The sequence below is a fragment of the Muntiacus reevesi genome, chromosome 2 (assembly GCF_963930625.1).
Source record: "Muntiacus reevesi chromosome 2, mMunRee1.1, whole genome shotgun sequence".
NCBI classification, from domain to species: Eukaryota; Metazoa; Chordata; class Mammalia; order Artiodactyla; family Cervidae; genus Muntiacus; species Muntiacus reevesi.
In genome coordinates, this window is record NC_089250.1 from 180947914 (window position 1) to 180968889 (window position 20976).

A 20976-nucleotide genomic window follows, 5' to 3' on the forward strand; every position below is an offset into this window, starting at 1 on the left:
GCCCCTTGACCTTGCCTCCTGGTGGGGACCTGGCGGGTGGAGTGGTCTTCTGGCGGGTGGGGTGGTCCTGTGGTGCCAATCGGGGGTAGAATGTGGGCGGGGCGGAGGGAGGTGAGGGCTCCAGCCCTGCGCGCGTGGACCAGGGTGGGGGCGCGGGCTCGGTGCCGCCCCGCGCGTCCCCGCCGCAGCGGGCGCGCGCTCCCGAAAGGCGGCGGCGGCGGCAGCACTGGCCGCACCGGCAGCATCAGCACTCGCAGCATCCCCGGGCGGCCTCGGGCGGGGCCGGCCCGACGGATAGGCGGACAGAGGGCCCCGGGGGCGCGCGGCCCGCCCAGGCTGACCATGGAGGGAGGCTCGTTCGGCGCGGGACGCGCGGGGGCAGCCCTGGACCCTGTGAGCTTCGCGCGGCGGCCCCAGACCCTGCTGCGGGTCGCATCCTGGGTGAGTGGCCGACCCCAGCCCCCGCCCCATACCCGCTCCCACCTCGCCTCGTCTCCCGCATCCCGAACACCTGCGCTTCGCCCCTGCCCTTCGCCCCTTCCCCATCCACGCCAGCCCTTCCCCCCCGACCGCAGGTTAGGGTGACGTCACCGGGCTGGGTGCGCCCACCTGCCGGCGGGGGAGGGGCCGGCGGCGACAGCCGGGGACCTTGAGAGGTCACCACCCTCCGCACCCACCTCCCAGTTCTTCCTTAGGTCTAATTCAGTGCCCTTCCTCAGCCCTCGCTCCGTTTTCCCTGTGTTCACGCCTGGAAACGGGCACAGGGGTGGGGACGGGATTCGCAGAGGGCTTGGGCGCTCAGCCTCAGCACGAGGAGAGGCTACCGGAACCGAGAGAATCTGGCCGAGCCTCCCCCTTGCTTCTCCTGCGCGCACATCCTCCCGGCTCCTTCGAAGGGAACTGGCCCTTCTCAGGCCCCCCAGTTGCAACCGTGAGTTGGGGGTGGGGGTGCTTCGGGATTCCTCTGCGTGGGGCAGCTGGAAGGGGCTCTGCACTGGGAGGGCTTCCTGGAGGTGGTGTGGGAGAGGCAGATTTGGTGCAGCCTAGCCCGCTGGAGCAACTCTAGGCCCAGTGGCCTTCTCCTCCTTCCCATCTATCCAGGCAGGAGACACGGAAGGTGGAATGCCAAGTTCTGGGTTGTGCCCACCTGCTGGCAGCTGGTGCTGGCATCTACTCACCTGTCTTCCAGGAGGGTGGTGCTCAGGGCGGGGCAGGGGCCCTGGGGTGGAGTGACTCTGGTTAGACCAGATACTAGGGACTCTCCGTTCTGGTTCCAGCTCTGACCCAACTGGTGGACCAATCTGGGGGTACATGTCCGTATCTTGCACTTTGGTTTCCCTCTTAGCCTCTAGGAGCTGGGGCAGGAAAGGAGAAAAATGAAGTAGAAATTCAAGGTCTTTTTTTTTTTTTTAAGAAACAGATGGCTGCCCAGGGCTCCTAGAGCAGCATCTGGTTTAAAAGGACTGTGGCTACAGTCCATGGGGTTGCAAAGAGTCAGACATGACTGAGGGACTAACTCTTAACACCACCTCCCTTGCCTTCCAGCCACAGGGCACTGAGGTCTGACTGAACCCCAGAACTCATGGATGGTACTGATGATTAATCCCAGACTGGAGTGCCCACAAAGTGCAGGATGCTGGGTGGGCATTATTTCTGACCCAACCGCCCCATGAGTCGTGCCTGCTACATTTGGCATGCTGGGAAACAAGACTGCACAGCTCGGGCATGCTGAAGGCAGGGTGCACAGAGGTCCTGGCTGACAGCTCTGTGCAGCCGTCCCTCTGCTGTGCGCCCCATGCCCCCTCTCTCCCCACTCCACATCTACTCTCCCAACCCTGCTGACTCAGGCCTGGGGGTCACAGTTCCTGTCCCCACGCTCTGGAGTGGGCCATGGGAGACACTTCGGGCTCCACAAGGTACAGAGGACACAGCTTGAATGCCAGCCCTGGCTCTTAACCAACCATGTGACCCCTGGACAAGTCACTTCACCTGCTGGAGCCCCGAGCTCCCTATCTACAAAGCAGATAAGAACCATGGCACCTTCGCGGTTGTTTCGGATAATTCCATGCGCTAATAAGGCATGTAGCCATTTTAAGCACAGTGCACAGTAGATCCTCACTAAAGGCTTTGTCTATAGTTGCTACACCTGAGGTAGGTATTAAGGGAGGGGTCCCTGAAGACATCCCCCCCCCCCCAAGAGATGGATCCTGGGCTTCAGGGGCCCGTCGGCGCTCACGGTGGGCTAGGAGACCTAAGGGGCACCGCAGGGCCCTGAGCGCCTCCCGCCGCCGCCCGCAGGTGTTCTCCATCGCTGTCTTCGGGCCCATCATCAACGAGGGCTACGTGAACGCCGACAGCGGCCCAGAGCTACGCTGCATCTTCAACGGCAATGCGGGCGCCTGCCGCTTCGGAGTCGCGCTCGGCCTCGGGGCCTTCCTCGCCTGCGCCGGTTTCCTGCTGCTCGACGTGCGCTTCCAGCAGATCAGCAGCGTTCGCGACCGGCGCCGCGCGGTGCTGCTCGACTTGGGCTTCTCAGGTGGGCGGGGCCGGGGCCGGGGCGGGCCCGGGCGGGGCGGGGCCCAGCCGCGGCGCTTCCGGGTGGGCGGGATTGGGCGGGGCCAGGAGCGCGGTTCTCAACGAGTGGGCGGGGAGAGGCCCGGGGGCGGGGTCTCCTTCCAGTTCGGGCCCGGCGCCTGCGTGGAGCGCCCCCCGATCTGCCCGTCCGCCGTCCCGCAGGCCTCTGGTCCTTCTTGTGGTTCGTGGGCTTTTGTTTCCTCACCAACCAGTGGCAGCGCACGGCGCCCGGGCCGGGCACGGCGCAGGCGGGGGACGCGGCGCGCGCCGCCATCACCTTCAGCTTCTTCTCCATCCTCAGCTGGGTGAGTGCGGCCGGCTGGCGGCTGGGCTGGGGCTCCGGTAGGGTCCGGGCAGGGTCAGCCCTGGCTGACCCCGGACTCCCCCTCAGGTGGCGCTTACCGTGAAGGCCCTGCAGCGGTTCCGTCTGGGCACCGACATGTCGCTCTTTGCCACCGAGCAGCTGGGTGCTGGGGCGGGCCAGACCTACCCGGGGTACCCGGTGGGCAGCGGTGTGGAAGGCACGGAGACCTACCAGAGCCCGCCCTTCACCGAGACCCTGGACACCAGCCCCAAAGGGTACCAGGTCCCTGCCTACTAGACGCCAGCAGGCCCAGACCAAAGCGCAAAGGCTGCCCCACCCATGCAGGGTCCAAGGCCTCCTGGGGCCTCCCTCAGGTCCTCCCGGTCCAGCAGCAGGGAGTGGATGCTGTGGGTCATCTGGGGCCAAGAGAAGGTGGCCTCCAGAGTGTCTGGGCTGTGCCCCCCAAGTTCCTCCGGTCCCCTTAGTCCCCAGCTCAGGGCCAGAGGTCCTGAGGAGGGAGCATCATGGCCCTGGGCATGTGTCCTCCAGCCTCCAGTGGACCAGCCTGGCAGGGGGCCATTCCCCTCGTGAACCAGCCAGGGCTCACCTGCCCACTCCGGGGTCAGAGGTCCAGCTGCCCTCCATAGCTGGGTGCGGGAGCTGCCCTGGACTCGGGGTGCCTGGGGGAAGGAACACCACCCTCACCCCATGGCCCAGCAAACGTGGCCAGTTCTCCACCCCCTGTCCCCATGGATATTGGTGGTCCTCGCTCTGCCCTGGTGTCTCACCCTGTGGCGCCCCCTACTCTGCCTGGAGCCGCCCCCATTTCCTCTCACAGGCACACTAGAGTAGCCCGGCCCTGTGGATGTTGTGATTGTGGTCAAGTCTAAAGGTTTCACCTTGTAGTTCCTCACAAGCAGCCCCTCTGTCTGTGGCCCCAGCTCCAGCCCTTACCTGCCTCGGCCCAGGCCCCTGCTGGGGTGCAGGCAGCTCTGGCCAGGAAAGCACAACGTGGCTGTAGGCCTGAGCATCGGCTCTCTCGCAGCCTTTCAGTAAGACCTTGCCCCAGGGAGGCTCCGGACACTGGGTGCCTGCAGGACACGCCCCCCCATGAGGAGAGGCCTCGAGGCTCCACCTGCCCACCATGCCCTGGAGATGGCCATTCCCTGCAAACCCCGTTACCTAGGCCTCCTCTACTAGTCCAACTCCCCACACTGCACCCCACTTTAAGGCCCAGCCTGAGGTGTGTGTGGGGGGGGGTCCCTCTGCATAGCTGAGTACTCATGCATTGCTCAAAGCTGGCTTTTCACATTAAGTCAATACCAAATGCGGTTGCCACGTTCATTCTTACAGACAGATGCCTCCCTCAGGAGTTGCAGTTGAGTGACAACCCTGTACATTATAGCATAGACCGATTATTTGTGGATATTTAAGTGAACATGTTTACAATTTTTGTATATATGGATCTCTCCCCTCCCTCTTCTGAAAGAACAATCAGTGATTGTGTATTTTCAGTGTCCCATGTTCCAACTGCAACTTCTTTACAATAAAGACTGTAAATGAGTTTACTGTGACCTTTCCACTTCTGTCCCTCCAGTACCAGAGATTGGGACCCAAGGAGCACCAGGGCCCCGAATCCAGAAGGGGGCCGGGAGGTAGAGACCAGGCTGACACTCCTGTTCTGGAGAGTGCTAGGGAAACCCATCCAGATTTCTCCAGATGTCCCCTTCTTACCACCTCCTGTTCCCGGGACCCCTGCCCTGTATACCATGCAGTGTCCAGAGCCACGTTCCATGGCCAGCTCCCCTTTGGAGATGTCCTCAGCTTGGTTTTGTTGACTTTTGAATTTGTCTTTTGGGAGTTTTATTTCAGTTACTTTTTCATTTCTTACTGGTTAACAACCTTCTAGTTGATTCAAGGAAGCAGGCAGGAGCTAGGGCTGGGGTTCTGGCTTGGCCATGTTCGAGCTTGGTCTCAACTGTACCCTTCCAGAGGAGAAGAGCAGCTCCCATGGTCAAAGGTGCAGTTCAGTTCAGTTCAGTCACTCAGTCATGTCCGATGCTTTGAGACCCCATGAACTGCAGCATACCAGGCCTCCCTGTCCATCTCCAACTCCCGGAGCTTACTGAAACTCATGTGCATCGAGTCAGTGATGCCATCCAACCATCTCATCCTCTGTCATCCCCTTCTCCCGCCTTCAATCTTTCCCATCATCAGGGTCTTTTCCAGTGAGTCAGTTCTTCTCATCAGGTGGGCAAATATTGGAACTTCAACTTTAGCATCAGTCCTTCCAGTGAATATTCAGAACTGATTTCCTTTAGGATGGACTGTTTTGATCTCCTTGCAGTAGGTGTAGTACTTGCAGTTAGGTGTAGTGGTTGCTAAGGTGCAGCAGGTGTTAACATAAACTTGTGTTAAGAGCTCCGAGGGGTGCTTGTCATCAGGCTGTGTTGCTTGGTATTGTTATGGTCCTTGGTTCTTCTTTAAGAATCAGCGTTTTTAGTATGAGTGAGATAGCCCATCTTCCAGGTTACTCTTTGAGGGTGCTGGCTTGTGCTCAGGTCTGCAGAGGGCATCAGCTATGAGGGGCTTCTTCCATGTGATAGGGAACACAGGTGGCCTCTTCGCAGCCCTATGGAGAGTGAAGAGGGTGGTGGCTTTGATTCCTAGTAGGCGCCAAAGCTCAGCCATCACCCAGAAACTTGCTCCAGTCTCACCATAGGTGGGTAGGCCCTCGGGTTCAGACAGGCAATGCCCACCCTCTTCTGCTTCTTTTAGAAAGATATCTCCATTTCTTCTCAAGTAAGGATATTGCCTCATTTGGAGGTGGCTTTGTGTTTAGATCTTGCTTCCTACTTTTTATATGTGTTTGTGGCAGAATAGGGAGATTTCAGCACAAGCCTGGTTCCTTTCCAAAATTCTTGATCTGTTTCTAAATTGTTCCTGCCAGAGTTTACTTTAGAAGCTCTCTCAGTGGTCTGTGGATGTAAACCTTGGGTCTGTGTGACTCCTGGGTTCTGGAAGGACAGGTTTACTGGGTACACAGTGTAGGTCAAGCCTGGCTGGCTCTGCTCCTGGAGGGCTTGGGCGGTGCTTGACCTCCAAGACCTGGGCCAAGGGTCAGCTGCTTCTTCCTGTGAGCAGAGCCTAGCTGCCCCCTCTCCCCACAGGCCCCCTACCCCCAGCCCACAGTACTCCCTGAGACCACCTGAGCTGTAGTGTCTGAACACTCTGAGTGGGGTGACCCCGGTAGGCAGAGAAGCTCAGAACACCAGCTATGTGCATTATTGCAAAATAAATTTATTTGAAGATAAACTGTCTTATAAAAGTTAATAGGCAATTGGAGATCCCAGATTCAGCTAGTCTCATAAAAAGATTCAACTTCAAGTAGCACAATTTTGTGTCTTTTAATCCTGAACGTTCTTTAGTCACGAAACAGCCAACTGTTTACACATCGCACTCAACATCTGACTCCAGCACACATGGACCCTGGCTCAGGGACCGTGGTGCTGCAGCCTTTGGGCTCAGGGGCTCTGGGAAGGGGCCACCGTGGCCACCAGCCCTGACAGCACACACAGGTCCCGGCACCTGGCCCTTCCCTCCCCGGCGCCCTCCGGAGGCATGAGAACGTAAACCCAGAGCAGCCTGCTGCTGCGGCAGGGGTGTCTCTCGTTTCCAGGAGGAATCCAGAGGGATCCCCCACGAGGGTGTGCCAGCAGGTTGCAGAGGGCCTTCTCGGTGATCCCCGGAGAGCCAGCCAGCTGAGGGGCCTGAGCAGGTGGCCTCACTGGCTGCCTGGGGGTGGGGACAGGGAGAAGGGAGGCTCGTGGGGGCGGTGGCTCCTGCCTGCGCTGGCGGGAGCTACATCAGAGCTACGTGAGGATCCTGGCGAGGGCCTGCAGGGAGGGGAAGTCATCGTCCCGGGCGGCGTGCAGCGCCTGGTGGCTGCCCACATCGCCGTGTGCCAGCACCTGCTGGCAAGTGGGGCACACGCAGCAGTCCAGGCCCACCTGCCGGGTGCTGGCCTGCCACGCGCTCTTCCTATTCTTCTTGGCCTTTGTGCCGGGAGGCTTCTCGCGGCCCCGGAAGTCCGTGTGCGCCAACAGCAGCTCCTGCTGCTTGGCCGTGTCGGGCAGCAGCACCAGTAGCTCATTGAAGATCTTCTCGAAGTTCTCCCCCAGCAGGTCCCGGCAGCTCTTGTAATACTGGGCTGCGGAGATCACGCCCTGCCAGCCAGAGCAGACCCAGTCACGCCCAGCCCTGGCCTGGGCCCCAGTGGCCAGGCCGACCCCCACATCCCTGCCTGCCTGACCTGTCTGAACTCCCCCGAGTAGCTCCTGAATTTGCTGAAGCGGGCCTCGTCGCTCTGCAGGAAGTCCCTGATGGACTGGATGAGCTGCAGGTTCCTCTCCCGGAAGTTCTCGGGGACCAGGTAGGCCCGGGGCACGGGCGTCGGCCTGGGTCTGAATTGGAAGGAAGTGGATGCTTCCGCCTTTGGGGAGGCCCAAGCTGAAGGCACTCTCCCCTGGGAGCACGGGGTCAGGGGCCTGCCCACACTTACGCTTTCGTGGTGGTCGTAGTGCTGGGGACACAGGCCGGGTGGGGGCTAGACGGAAGGCCGGAGAAGCCGGGGGGTGGCTTGCTGACAGGGGGCGCCAGGCCCGGTGGAGGTGGAGTGCCCTTCAGGAGCACCACAGCGTTGAAGCCTGCGGGGCGTGGGGTGCACGGGAAGGTCCCAGGACGTGACCTCACTGGTCAGGCACAGGCGGGCCCCAGTCCCCACTTTCCACACGCCACCCCTCCCGCCAGGGTCACGGTCAGGCTCTGGCCCCACTGCTCCTCCCCACAGAGCAGCCCCTCCCCACAGAGTAGGTCCAGGGCCCACTGTTGCTGACGACACCAAGGGCCGGCATGCATGTTGTGCTCCCTCATGGCAAATCTTGGCCTGAGTTAACTGCTCTGTCCTCATCTCAAGAGGCTGCCAGGACTGCCCCAACTTGCAGGAGGAAAGGTCACAGAGAAGCTATACGGCAGACCGTGGTCACAGGCTCACAGACCTGTAGCCTGCATCCAGATCTGGCTACCAGGCTCCAAGGCAATGGGAAGGGCCTACACATGCCCTTCTGCCCGCCTGCGCCACCCTGGGCCTTACCCCACTACCCCAGCCCCTTCCCAAGGCCCCGTGGCAGGCCTGGGCCGGCACACCTACCTGGGGGTGGGGGCATCCTGGGTGGGCAAGGGCCACAGAGCGCTGGGAAGTCTTCCTGGGGCGTGGGGCAGGGGGGCGGCCCCAGGGGCCTTGGGAGCCCAGGGGGCTCCTTGGGGGTGCTCCGGGCTGGGGCCGGCCCCTCTGAGTGTCCATTGACGATGACGGCGGGGGTCCCCTCAGTTCTGCCCGGGGGCGCCGTGGGGGCCACCTCGGCCCCAGGGGGCCCCTCTCTGTCAGGGGGCGGGGGCGACGCGGCACCCGACTTCTCAGAGCCCACCTTCTTCTTCTTGCCAGCCTTGGTGAAGGTCTGGGTGGCAGCCCCGGCCAGCAGAGAGGAGACAACAACTGTCGTGGGCACGCTCCGCAGCTCCTGGGCTGTGAGGCCCGCACGGCCATCCTCCTCCGCCTCCTCCGCGGGCGGTGGCCCACCCTTTTTGCCCCCCTTTACCCCCTTGCCAGACTTCCTGGGGGGCTGGCTCCCCCCGCTGGTGGACTGGGAGCCCGGGGCAGGATGCGCCACCTTCTTGCTGGCCCCGCTGTTCCAGGCAGAGATGAGGCTGGTGGGGACACTGCTGGGCTTGGAGACGGAGGGCACCAGGGCAGGGAAGTCTTCCTCCTGGAAGGTAGTCCTGCCCCTGGCGGGCACAGGGTAAGCCAGCGCCAGTCCCACAGGGCCTGGGGTGGCTGCTGCGGAGCTCGAGGACAAAGCGGAGGCACAGAGACTGGGGAAGTCTTCATCCTTGAGCTTCGAAGTGGGGGGCGGAAGAGCACTGTGCAGAAAGCGGACAGGGGTCAGCGGCCTGCAGGCTCTGGCCTGCCCCACCCCCCACCCGCGCAGGAGTCCTGGTGCCCGCACCCACCCTCCCCAACCCTCGGTAGGAGCCCCAAGCCCCACACGCGTGTACTTTGGGAGTGTGGCTCCTGCAGCCGGGCCAGTGGTGGAGAAGGTGTCCTGGTTCACAGGACCATTGGCGGAGGCTTCCTTGGGACCTACGAGACGCACGAGAACCCTTGTCAGGGCTAAGCAGTGTCGAGGGGGCAGGATCAGGCCTGGCGGGGTGACCAACTGGAGGGCACGTGGCTTCTCACCGGCCTTGTTGTCAGGAGCCTGCGTCCTGCCTGTCGGGCCAGGGTGGGCCTGCCTGAAGGGGAGCTGCTCACCTGGGCCCTCACCCGGAGTCCGGGCCGGGCGCCGGGGACCGCGGGCCTCCTCAGGACCCCGCAGCCCCGACTCCTCCTTCTTGGGCCTGCCGCCCTCTTCTCGGTCCTCAGTCCTGTGTGTCTCCTGCTGCTGCTGGGCGGCCACTGAGGCCCGGATGGCTGCTGCCACTTCTCGGTCCTCTTCTTCCCTGGGATGGGGAGGTCTTCAGGCTGGGCCAGGCCAGGACTACAGCAACGCAGCGTGAAGGACTGGGGAAGGGCCTCACCCTGGGAAGCCCAGACACCAGAGGCCGGCCTGCCAGCAGCCAGTGGAGGTGCCAGCCCGGCCTCCCCGGCCAGGTGAGGGCGCTGTGGGGGCAGCAGGACCACTGCCCCGCCAACCTCGGGCTCTGGCGCCAGGGAAATACCCAGCCCAGTTCTCTGGGGCAGCGCCTGGGCACTGCAGATGCCTCGGTCCAGCTGGCCACGGGGGCTGCCCAGCCAGAACATGTGCCCGCCACACCAAGGCCTCCTAGCACACCTGCACTGTACCCCTGTGACCGGGGCCCCTCACAGCCCAGTCTGCAGGGTTGTGGCATCCCTGATTAAATGAGAGGAGAAAGGAGAACACCCCACTCAGGACACCGAGCGACCCTGTTGCCATGCCCGGGACACAGAGGCCAGAAGGCCCAGTTCCCTGACCCAGCACCTGTCTCAGCCCAGCTGTCCGCACTGCCCCAGCCTCTGGTGGAGCCAGGGGACACAGGTTCTGGCGGCTCGCAAATCCTCCCACCTCTTGTACCTCCAGCTTCCTCGGCGGCTCTGCTGGGCTCCGCGGCCGCTGGCCCGGCCCATGCGGCCCTGGCGGTTGTACCTGTCCAGCTCCTCGTAGTCCTCGCCACCAATGACCCCTGTGGCCAGCACATAGCCAGTCAGGCCCAGGCCGGACCCCGCGGAGGCCTCCCTGTGTACCACAGCGTGGACCCCAGCGGCAGGCACAGATGCTTCTCAGGGGTCGCAGTGGCCCCAAGCCTCTATGCCCCACACCCCAGGTCAAGCAGGAACTGGGCTGGGAGAGGGGCCTGGGCCTCCTGGCCCTGCCGTCCCAGGAGGGACCTCCACACAGCAGGTGCTCGGTAATCATCCTGACCCAAAGAAGAGGCCCAAGGACCCCTGCACAGCAGAGCTGAGGCCCTCTGGGAGCCAGGCGGCGTGAAGAGCTCCCACCCCCACGTGCTCACGGCCGTGTCCGTCGTTCCCACTGACACTGAGGGGTTGCGTAGGGCCTGCATCTGAGTCCTGCAGGGAGCACAGGCAGTGGGGACCCCGCTCACCCTCGCTCCGGCGCGAGTGCCTGGGCGCATAGCTGAACTGCAGGTCGATCTGGCGGTTCTGGCGGGCCTCGGCGCGGCTGCGGCTATGGCAGGCCGTCCTGTGGGCCTTCAGGTCGATCTCCGTACGGAAGGCGTGCGTGAACTGCTCGGTGCTGCAGCGGCCCTCCTCGCACAGGAAGTGCTTCTCGCGGAAGTGCTCACGCAGGTACGCGTAGTCGCTGCGGGGGCCGGGCGTCAGCCGGGCCTGTGCCGGCCCACCCGGTCCCGGGGTCACCATGCGCCTACGCCCACCTGTAGTAGTCCTGGGCCCCGTCTGCGTCGCAGAAGTGGCAGAAGTAGTGGTCACGACGCAGGTGCTTGAGGAGCTCGTCGTTGTCCAGGTAGCGCTCGTCACAGAACTTGCAGAGGGGATGTCCGCGGTGCGAGGTGTCGTCGGGGTCCCCCTGCATGCGGTGCCGAGCCAGGTCCTTGCGCGAGTACCACTTCCGCTCGTGCGTGAAGATCTGCGGGGAAGGGGCGCTGGGCGCGGGCGAGCTGCGCGGGCGAGCTCCCCGGCCTCCCGCCCCTCCCGGCCCCAAGGCGCAGAGGGCCTGAGGTGGCCTCGGTGCCGCCCCGGGCCCAGCCGCCTGGTGGCCCGCAGGGTTAGGGGCGGCGGCGGGGCTCCGTGAGGCAGAGGACCTGGGAGACAGCCTGGTGGGCTCACCTGCAGGTGCCTGAGGCAGAGCTTGCAGCAGAACAGCTCGTGCTGCTTCCGCATGTGCTGCTCCAGGTCCCCGAAGAGGGTGAAGGGCGGCCGCTCGGGACAGCGGGGGCACTCATGCTGCAGCAGCTGCCTGGGGAGACACCGGGCCAGCCCCCTCAGGACACTCAGCACCACCGGCCCCAGGGAGCACGAGGACCCACCCCCACCTCACAGATACCCTGGGAGCGAGCGCCAGGAGGGCGGGCGCCCCGACCGCTGCATCAGACAGTGCCAGGCCCGGGCCCTGAGCCCAACAAGGCCCCAGGCCAGGAGATGGCCCCCCACCTGGAAGACGGGGGCTACCCCCAAGACGACCATACCCATCATGGGGTTTTTCCTCTACAGGTGAAGAACCTGACTCACACCAGCTACGGTGCACCTCACAGAAGCCCGGAGTTCCCCCGCCACACCCCCCATTTCAGGAGAGCCTGCTGACAGGAACCAGCCGCCAGGCCCCGAGGGAGGCGAGGAGCACGGGCGGGGTGAGGTGCATCCATTTGTCCCACCGCAGAGCACCCGCAGACCCGCAGGAGCCCGGTCGAGAAGTCCACTCTCACCTGTAGAGGGCAAACACCCTCCCGTCCATGAAGTAGATGTCATACTTCTTCTCGTGCTGCAGCTGGTGCAGAGGGATGGTGGCAAAGGCAGGGAGCGTCTTCCCGAAGACCACCTGAAACCAGAGCCAAAGGGGCCGCTGGGCAGGCCGCGGACGCACACTGCAGGGCGCCTCCTGGGAGGCCGGGACAAAGATGCGCCAGCCGGCCTGGCCTCCCGAGGGCAGGACCCCACCCACCCAAGACAGACAGGCTGCCCGGGGGCAGTGACGGATCAGACAGCTGGCCACTGGGGGCTCAATCACACGGGTGCTGAACACAGGACAACAGGCCCAGGAGGAAGAAGAGACAGTCCAAGAAGCAGCCGAGGAAAGAGTGAGTGCCGCACGCCCGACCGTATCAGGTGACCATGCATCAGGCCTGGCCACCCTCCACCCCCCATGAGGCTTCCGTGATGTCACGGGAGGGGGCCCTCCCCAGGACTCAGTCATGGCCCCAGCTGTTCTTGGCCAGCTTCCTGCCTGTTAACTGGGTAGTCTGGGGACACCACATGGCTCAGCTGGTGTAATGGACGTGAAAACTGCATCCGGCCGCTTCTCAGGGTCTCCAGCGCTCGGTAAAGCTGCTGGGCCAGACCCTGACGCTGAACAAGGTCACCCCAGCCTGACCCCAGGGCCCTCCTGCAGGTGCAAGTCCCCCCTGAGCTGACAAGGGCCCTGCTCCCTGCAGGGCCCCCTGTCCTCCCCACCCTGCCCCTGCACCAAGACCACACAGGCCCATCTCCTCACTCGGCCACTTTCTGATCCGCCACTGCCCCCAGCCTAGGGCTGGCTACTTGCCTCAGCTCAGAGACCAGGCCAGCACACCCAGGGGACATCCTCACCTCGGGAAAGGCCACATCAAGGTCACCCCTGTTATATTTAGGCCCAGCTACGGAGAATGTCTGAAACCAGAACAGCCATGAACTTGGGAGAGCGGAGGACTGGCTGGGGAGACGGAGTGGTTATGCTGGCCCCTACAGCAGGGTGGTTAAAACCAGTTCCCGGGGGCTCTAGCAGTTGGGGGGGAGATGGGGAGCTGAGCCTCCACTTCTGAGGACATGCCCCATTGTTCGGGGGCAACCAAGCCTTGCCCCCTCCTGCCTCCAAGGGAAATGTCCCAGTCCAGCCCACACCCGACCTGGAGGACCAGGGATGGGGGGATGACAGGCCCCGAAGACCTTTCTTCCTGTCACCACGCTGGCAAACCAGGCAGAGGGACGTGGGGGCTGTGGCCCCAGCTACACCAGCCGCACTCCTGTGGCCTGTCTTATAGCGGAATCTTGCTCTGCCTGCAAGGCTCACCCTATACCCTCTGCCCAGGGTCTCCTGACAGGTCCGGAAGGGACATGGGAAAGGCCTGGGCTGCACACTGGCCTCTTCTCATGGGATCTGTGCTCCAAGAGCAAGCCCACGCCCAGCTCTGCCCTCCCCCCACTCCCAGGGGTGCTTTTCCAGAACAGACCCCGTTCCTGCTCGGGGACAGGTGCCCGCAGGTGCAGGGCCCCGAACTGCTAAGGACCTGCTGGCGATGCAGAAAACGGGAGCCAACCTCCAGGATGCCGCACCCCCATGACCAGCCCTCGAGGGACGCCCCAAAGCTGCCAAAGAGTCCCAGGCTGGCAGACAGCAGAGAAATGCTATCCCTCCCCAGAAACACCAGTGAGGGGAAGCCCCTCCCCTCAGAGTTTCACTCCAACCCACCACAGGTGGAGTGGGGGGGGGGGGGGTCTGTCCCTCCAGAGCAGTCTGCTGGGACAGCCCAGGCTGGGCACACCTGAGCCAGACCAAAGCGGGCTGCTGGTGGGCTCAGGAAGGGACCAGAGCACAGAAGAGGCTTAAGAAAGGAAGGTGGCCGTGGGGGCGCAGACTCAGGCCGTGTTGGTTTGAGAATGAGGCGAGCAGGCTGGCAGGTGGGACAGGGCAAGGCTGACTGCCCCTCGCACACAGTCTGGGAGCAGGATGGGACCCCCCAGCACTGGGCCAGATGACGGGCGGGAGCAGCCAGTGTCCCTGCCTCATGAGAGGGTGAGACGAGCAGATGGCTGCACAGGAGGAGGGTGTGATGGCTTGAGACCCGCCCCCCCCACCCCCCACCCCGGGGATGGGAGCGGTCCCAGGACAGAGGTACAGGCCACGCCTAGACACTTGAGGATGGGCCATCCTGGGCAGTCCCTGGGCAGGCCAGGCAGTAAATGACCAAGCGCAAAAGGGTGCCCCTGGGTGGGCCCCAAAAGGATCAGGCCCCAATGAGAGGAAGAGAGGAGCAAGAGCCCTCTCAGACTCCCCAACCAGGGGGGTGTCTGCCGGGGGCCTTGCTGCTCCCCACTCCCAGTGAGCACTCAGAGAGAGAGTGCAGAAGAGGGAAGTGTCCACCGTGACCAGGGTGAGAGCGGCTCCCTGGGGAGGAGGGGCCGGGACCACAGGGAGCACAACCAGAGTCAGCAGGTCCGACCTCCCTCCCAGGTCCCGCCTATGAGATGGGGCAGAGGGGCTGCACCAGGCCATCTGTGGGGCCCCTCCTGGCTCAGACACACCCCACTTTGTACAGCAGCCCCGTCAAGCCTTTTCGACATCCCCGGATATCAGTGCCAGGTAGAAAGCAAGAGAAGACTTGTCTTTCAGAAGAACGTGGCCAGTGGGAAAGACAGGACCAGGCAAAAGGGGACAGGACCCCGGGACCTGACATCAGTCTCAGTCAGCGGCCCCGTGCTGCCACTGCCCACAGCTGGGAAGGAGCCTCGGCCTCCACCATGAGCACCTGCCGGGCAATCTTGACTCATCTGGCTCCTCGTCTGAGCGGCAGCTGCAGGACTGTCCCTGGGGCCAGCCAAGGGAGGCGCCACGTGAAGATGCAGGAATTAAGCAAAAAGAGCTGGCCTGTCCCACAAAGCATCTTGGCGTGCTTTCCTCCCAATTTTTTAGAGGCTTAGTCCCATAGAGGAGGTAGAGGAGAGGCAGGGTTCAGAAGTTTCTGAGTAGGCATGGGACACAGGATGAATTCAGAAGACAGTGCAGGACTCAGCCAGGGGACAGGATGGGGGTGGGGTGGGGTGGATTCCAAGTCCAAGCATGGGAGGAGGCCAGATGAACAGAGAGGAGCATCATCTTCCCAAACTGCCTAGAACCTCCTCCTGCTGCCAAGCAACTCGGAGCAGGCCTGGTAGGAAGGTGGCTTGGCCGGAGCACCTGATGCCAAACCACACCCCAGTCAAAACCAGTTGACAGCTCATGTCCACGCCCCCTTGCCACAGAGCACCTCAAGGGTGTGGGACCCACAAGGAACGAGTGAGGCCAGATGCTAGCTATGAGAGCCGTATATAGGTGTCTGCTTACTTCCTTCTCACTCCAGTATTCTCGCCTGGAGAATCCCATGAACAGAGGAGCCTGGCGGGCTACAGTCCATGGGGTCTCACAGATTTGGACCCAACTGAGCGACTAACACTTTACTTTCTCAATGAGACGTGCAATGTCTGGGGCTGGAGACTCTGCTGTGCCTGCCTGCCCACCTGCCTGACACCCAGGAAGCTACACGTGTGCTGGGAAACCTGGTCATTCAAGAGTTACGTCAAGTCACGCAAGCCTGGCCTGCAAGGCAGGCTCTGGCATAGCTGGGAGGAGCTTTCTGACTAAGACACAGACAGACCCATGGTTTCACTGACTGCTCCTCCATCCCAGACCTCTCCTAGGTCCAAGTCTGTCCCGCTCCACCCCATCACAGACTGACAGCATCTCCCAATGTCTTCTTCAGGTAGGGTACAGGATATGTGCCCACAGAGCTCATGGGATTACAGCATTTGCTTGGCTCCTTTAACATAAAAGTCTACTTTAAAAAAAAAAAGGAAAAAACGATGTCGTTTCTGCATCACTTGTAGGAAGAAAAAAGTCAGACTCCCTGACAGGTATCACCAGCCCAAGTTTTCCATTCACATACCAGGAGAGTGTCACAACTCTAGAAGCAAACAAATTTCAAAGCACAGCAAACCCAGGGAGTTCCAGCTAAGTGCCCCCAGCCAGCAGCTGGCATTTCGAGGAGGGTTGGGGAAGGGGGGAATGATGCCCTCTGACCTCACCGGGACTTCCAAATGTGGACAGTCAGAAATTCCCGCCCCTCCACTCGGGAGCCGAGCCGCCTCCCCCCCCCCCTCCCCGCAGCTGAAACTGGCAAGGAGGATGAAAGCAGTGGTTTCGCTTTCCCCTTGGGTGACAGGTCTGAATACAACAGTCACTTAATAGATGAAAACGCCAGTCTCAGAAGGAGTTCCCTCAGCGTCACCCAGAGAGGCCCAGAAAAACGGCTGGGCTGGAAACGCCCAGACTGATCCTCTGCTCCCGGGACAGGTCGCCTCTGAAGGTGCCCAGCTTTCCCTGTTGCCTTCACCGGGATGGAGACCCCTGAGGAATAAACCCCCAAAGCCGAACGAGTCGGGGAGCGCCGGCTCTGACCGTGCCCCTTCCGGCGGCCTGGCAGGAGTCCTAGGCGTCAGCAGGAAAACCCGCAAGCTCTGGACCCACAGGGACCTTGGCCACCGCCTGCCTCCCGCCCCCAGACGGCCCACAGCTGGCCCAACGATGAGGACCCCGCCCAGGCGGCCGCGCCGGGCTTCCCGATTGGAAGCCGGCGCCACCAGGCCTGTGGCTGGACACCAGGAAGGCAAAGTCCCCTTCCGGCCGCCGGGTGCCCCGCCGTCCCGCCGGGCCGCGCCCGCCCGGGAGTCCCGACACGCGACCCACCGGCGCGGCTCACCTGGCGCAGCTCCTCGCGACACACGGCGCAGTACCGCTGCTCGCACAGCACCCGCATCTTGGTGGAGCAGCGGTAGCACACCGGGTGGTCGCAGCGGCCCAGCGCCGTGGCCTCCAGGTCCCCGCAGCACAGTACGCAACTCCCGCCGCCCCGCTCGGGTGCTGCTGCCGCCGCCGCCTCCTGGGCCGCGTGCCGCCCCTCCGGGCCCGCCGCCGCAGCCGCCGCCATGGTCCGGGATCCGGCCCCCTCCCGGCCGGCGCGGTGCGGCACCGCACGGCCTGGCTCCCGGCGGGCCCGCCCCTTCCGGGGGCGACGTCACCGCCCCGCCCAGCAACGGGCCCGCCCGGCGGAAGTGCGTGCGCGACTTCCGCCTCAGCGAGGTGCGGGCTAGAGCGGCGACTGCGCCCCCGGCGCTCTAGGCGGAGGCGATCGATCTGGACGCCTGCCGCCGTCCCCGCGCCAGGCTGAGGACATCCGGCTTCTCTCCGCCTAGGCATCTGTCCTGGGCCCGCCGACTCCTCTCGGAGCAACGTATGACCCAAATGTTGATGGGTCATACTTAATACTAAAATGCTATTCATGGTTCCTCTGAAATTTAACTGAAAGCCCTTTTTTTAAATTTTCTAAATATCGCGTGTGTCATGGGGCACAGGCGTTCGCACACACAAACACAATCCCTATTGGAAAAGACAACACGTGGTGATATCAGTCTCCGAGCCAGGGGTGGACACCCCCAGTCCCAACCTCTTCATGGGCAAGTTGACCTCACCCAGCTGAGCGTGGGGGCTTGAGGCAGAGAAATAGCAGGACGGGTTTGCACATTGAGGGTAGTGAATCCAGGGGCTTTGAGTCTCTGCAGTCTGTTCGGGGGCCTCCTCCCTACGCTTGGGGTTAGGCACACTCAGGACCTCTCTCCTGCCGTTAAGGGAGGTTGGTTCAGAGCTGAACCCTTCTAGAAAAGAGGCAGTGTGTTGTGGGAGGATGCGCTTTTATTGTAGAAGCAGAAATGGGCTGGAAACTCCAACTAGGTATTTGCTGGTGACCTTGGTCAACTTGCTGAGCCTTTAGCTTCCTCGTTTGCAAAACAAGGATCATCATGCCAATGGTGGTGGATTGGCCATGTGCAGGTGTCGTCTCACCCTCACAAAATCCCACTAAAAGGACAGCAAAGGAGTAAAAGATTTTTTCCATGAGCACAAAGAAGAGGAAGGAAGCAAGCAGTGATTGAAAGATGTAAGCAAATTGTGAAATGACAGAGAGCGGGTGGAGGGTGACTGCTTTTTATTTTACAAAGCATCCTTAAGACCCGTGGGGGAACCCCACAGAGCAGTTCACTGAAGGTGGGATTGAAAAAAGAGTGCATGGAAGTTGGTTCATTGACTGGGCGCCTGGGCCTTCCCCGTATCCATCCAGTCCTCCTCCCACTCACTGTCGGCAGGAAACTGGAGGATTGTTCACTGAGGAAATGCACCACCTCAGAAAGATCTTCATACCCCGTTAGGGACTGAAAGGCTATCCTGGTGCCCAGCTGCCCTGCAATGAAGGTCACGTCTCAGCAAGTCACACCCCTCCAAAAGGAGCCAGCCTTTCAGGGTCTGACTGGCAGCCAGCGATCTGCAGGCTCAGGAGGAAAGCCTGCGGTGTGAGATACAGGGACAAAAACAAGCAGACCCAGAGAGCAGAAGAAAACTTTGGGGGGGGGGGGGAATATATATATATATATATATATACACACATATATATATGTATATATACATATATATATAAACCTTTAGGGTCCTTTGGACAGCAAGGAGATCAAACCAGTCAATTCTAAAGGAAATCAACCCTGAATACTCATTGGAAAGACTGATGCTGAAGCTGACGCTCCAGTATTTTGGCCACCTGAAGTGTGGCCAATTTGAAAGTGTCAGTTCTTTGGCGCTCAGCCTTTTTTTGGTTTCCTATTACTGCTGTAAAAAATTACCACAAACACAGTGACTTAAAACAATGCAGATTTATTATATTACAGTTCTGGAATTCAGGAATTCAAAATGAGTCTCATTGGGATAAAACCAAGGTGCAGGCAGGCTGCATTCCTGTTTCCTTGACTTTTCCAGCTTCCAGTGGGCTGCCTGCTTTCCATGCTCCTGGCCCTTCCTCCTTCCACAAATTGCATCGTTCCAGCCTCTGTTTTCATTGTCACCTCTCCTTCTCTGACTGCCTCCCTCCTCCACACTTGGGAACCCTTGAGATTACATTGGGCTCACCTGGATAATTCAGGGTGCTTTGCTTATATTGGGTTGGTCAAAAATTTCATTCAAGTTTTTCCATAACATCTTATGGGGAAAACCCACAGGAACTTTTTTGCAAACCCAATATGAAGTTCAGTTGATTAGCATCCTCAATTTTATCTACAACTTGAATTCCGCCTTACCATGTAAATAGTCACAGCCTCCAGGCATTAGGGCACAGACATCTTTGGGGAAGAGCTCTTTTGCTGCCTACACAGTCACAGATGCTGTTCCCCATCCTTCGGGGCTCAGGACAGCCTCACAAATGTCAACTATGCTGAGGTTGAGAAAATGCTGATGAATTCTGCTGGGGACTTCTGTCTAGGAGTAAAGGGAGCCCCCTGGTGGTGGTGGTTTAGTCGCTCAGTCGCGTCCGACTCTTGTGACCCCGTGGACTGTAGCCCACCAGGCCCCTTTGCCCATGGGATTTCCCGGGCAAGAATACTAGGGTGGGTTGCCATTTACTTCTCCAGGGGATCTTCCTGACCCAGGGACTGAACCCAGGTGTTCTGCATTGCAGGCAGATTCTTTACCAACTGATTCACTGGGGAAGCCCAGAAGGAGGGCCCTAAGGTACTGAAATCTTTTCTACCTTGATCTGGGTTCTGGGCACATAGGGGTTAGGCATGTGTAACAAATGCAGTTAAGGTGTGCATACTTCACTCAAAGCATCCTTAAAAAGACCACCCTTTGGTCCGGAGTTAAGAATCCGCCTGCCAATGTGGGGGGGTGGGGTTCAGTGGTTAGGACTCCATGCTTCCACTGCATGGGATGTGGGTTCAATTCCTGGTGGGGGAACTAAGCTCCCATATGACATGTGGCATGGCTAAAAAAAGACCACTCATTTTTAGAATAGCAGTTGTTCGTGATTGCAAAATATGGAGGCAAATACTAGGAGAAATAGCTGAAAGAGTTGGAAGTCACTGCCCCTGGAGGGCAAGATGCTGATGTGATAGGGTGGAACAGAGGCCACTCACTGTGTCCCTTATACTAGCATTTGACTTAAAATGTATGGTGGCGCTAGTGGTAAAGAACCCACCTGCTAAAAAAAAAAGAAAAAAGAAGAACCCACCTGCTAATGCAGGTAGATGTAAGAGACCCGAGTTCAATCCCTGAGTGTGGAAGATCCCTTGGAGAAGGAAATGGCAACCCACTCGAGTATTCTTGCCTGGAGAAACCCCGTGGACAGAGAGGCCTGGCAGGCGGCAGTCCATAAGGTTGCACAGTCAGACACAACTGAAGTGACTTAGCATGCGTGCCCATATACAATCTTAGTAAAACATGCCTTTTCCTCTCCAAGGGATCTTCTAGACCCAGGGATGGAACCCAGGTCTCCCACATTACAGGCAGGTGCTTTACCCTCTGAGCCACCAAGGAAGCCTTAATAAAACATAATCATTTTAAATGACAAAATGGAGAGGTTTTCTAATTTGCTGTATCATTAGGATGGGGTTCCTGTTGGGGCAGGAGGGGGGAGTGCCTGGAAGGGGGAGTATGAAGAAGCCATGGGCCCAGCCCCCCGGGAGGGCTTGGTCCAACGTCAGGGGAGGTGATATGCAAATAGCATCCATGATCATCCAGCTTCTAGAAGGGTCTGTGTGTGGATGAAAGGTGCAGTTAGCCCCAGAAAGACCAGGCAGCTCTCATGGATCATTAAGGCCACTACCTCTTCTGGCAACAGACTTTTGGCCCCAGACTTCTGGGTGGGGAAGGGCTGGCAGAGACCTTCGTTCCTGGGCCCCTGGGCTCAGTGCTGGGCAGGGCACAGAGCCTCTCGTCCTGAGCACCCCAAACTGGGAGCCCCCAGGGGCCATCAAGCGATGCAGTGCTCTTCTCTCTCCCCCGCACTGGGCTCCATCCCTGCCTGCCTTCCGCACACCTCCACCTGACAGGCAGCCACCAACTCTGGCCCAGCATGCCCTCCACCTCCCACCTGCACTGGGACATTTTCCTTCCCTCTGGTTCACAGTCATAAGCCAGCCAGAAGAATCACTGGTATTTAAACTTCAGACACTGAACATTTCATTGTGCAGGGCATTTTTTTTTTTTTTTTTTTTGCTC

At 60.6% G+C, this 20976-nt stretch overlaps 2 protein-coding genes across 3 annotated transcripts; one reads left to right on the plus strand and one right to left on the minus strand.

The window, feature by feature from the left end:
- The first annotated feature begins 207 nt into the window (after nt 1-207).
- Nucleotides 208-4442, plus strand: SYNGR3 (synaptogyrin 3). The gene is made up of 4 exons (XM_065924042.1): nt 208-441; nt 2299-2536; nt 2737-2879; nt 2966-4442. The coding sequence occupies exons 1-4, from the start codon at nt 343-345 to the stop codon at nt 3173-3175; spliced, it is 690 nt and encodes a 229-aa protein (XP_065780114.1). The 5' UTR covers nt 208-342; the 3' UTR covers nt 3176-4442.
- A 1722-nt stretch (nt 4443-6164) lies between these two features.
- ZNF598 (zinc finger protein 598, E3 ubiquitin ligase) lies at nt 6165-16937 on the minus strand. 2 transcript variants are annotated; one of them, XM_065924045.1, is made up of 12 exons: nt 16643-16937; nt 11861-11973; nt 11265-11394; nt 10853-11064; nt 10562-10779; nt 10030-10138; nt 9249-9436; nt 8993-9077; nt 8088-8857; nt 7440-7584; nt 7191-7341; nt 6165-7104 (listed from the first exon to the last, which is right to left on the minus strand). In XM_065924045.1, exons 1-12 carry the CDS (start codon nt 16868-16870, stop codon nt 6751-6753), a joined length of 2703 nt encoding a protein of 900 aa, XP_065780117.1. In that variant the 5' UTR covers nt 16871-16937; the 3' UTR covers nt 6165-6750. The 2 variants fall into 2 exon arrangements, with proteins under 2 accessions (XP_065780117.1, XP_065780116.1); XM_065924044.1 differs by having other exon boundaries at nt 10021-10138.
- Nucleotides 16938-20976: the final 4039 nt, after the last annotated feature.

Coding starts and splice junctions, on each gene's coding strand:
- SYNGR3 (XM_065924042.1), top strand. CDS start 343: ATGGAGGGAGGCTCGTTCGGCGCGGGACGCGCGGGGGCAGCCCTGGAC. Junction 442..2,298: donor TGCTGCGGGTCGCATCCTGG/GTGAGTGGCCGA, acceptor CGCCGCCCGCAG/GTGTTCTCCATCGCTGTCTT. Junction 2,537..2,736: donor GCTCGACTTGGGCTTCTCAG/GTGGGCGGGGCC, acceptor GCCGTCCCGCAG/GCCTCTGGTCCTTCTTGTGG.
- ZNF598 (XM_065924044.1), bottom strand. CDS start 16,870: ATGGCGGCGGCTGCGGCGGCGGGCCCGGAGGGGCGGCACGCGGCCCAG. Junction 11,395..11,860: donor AGGGTGTTTGCCCTCTACAG/GTGAGAGTGGAC, acceptor GTGTCTCCCCAG/GCAGCTGCTGCAGCATGAGT. Junction 9,078..9,248: donor GACTCCGGGTGAGGGCCCAG/GTGAGCAGCTCC, acceptor TGCGTCTCGTAG/GTCCCAAGGAAGCCTCCGCC.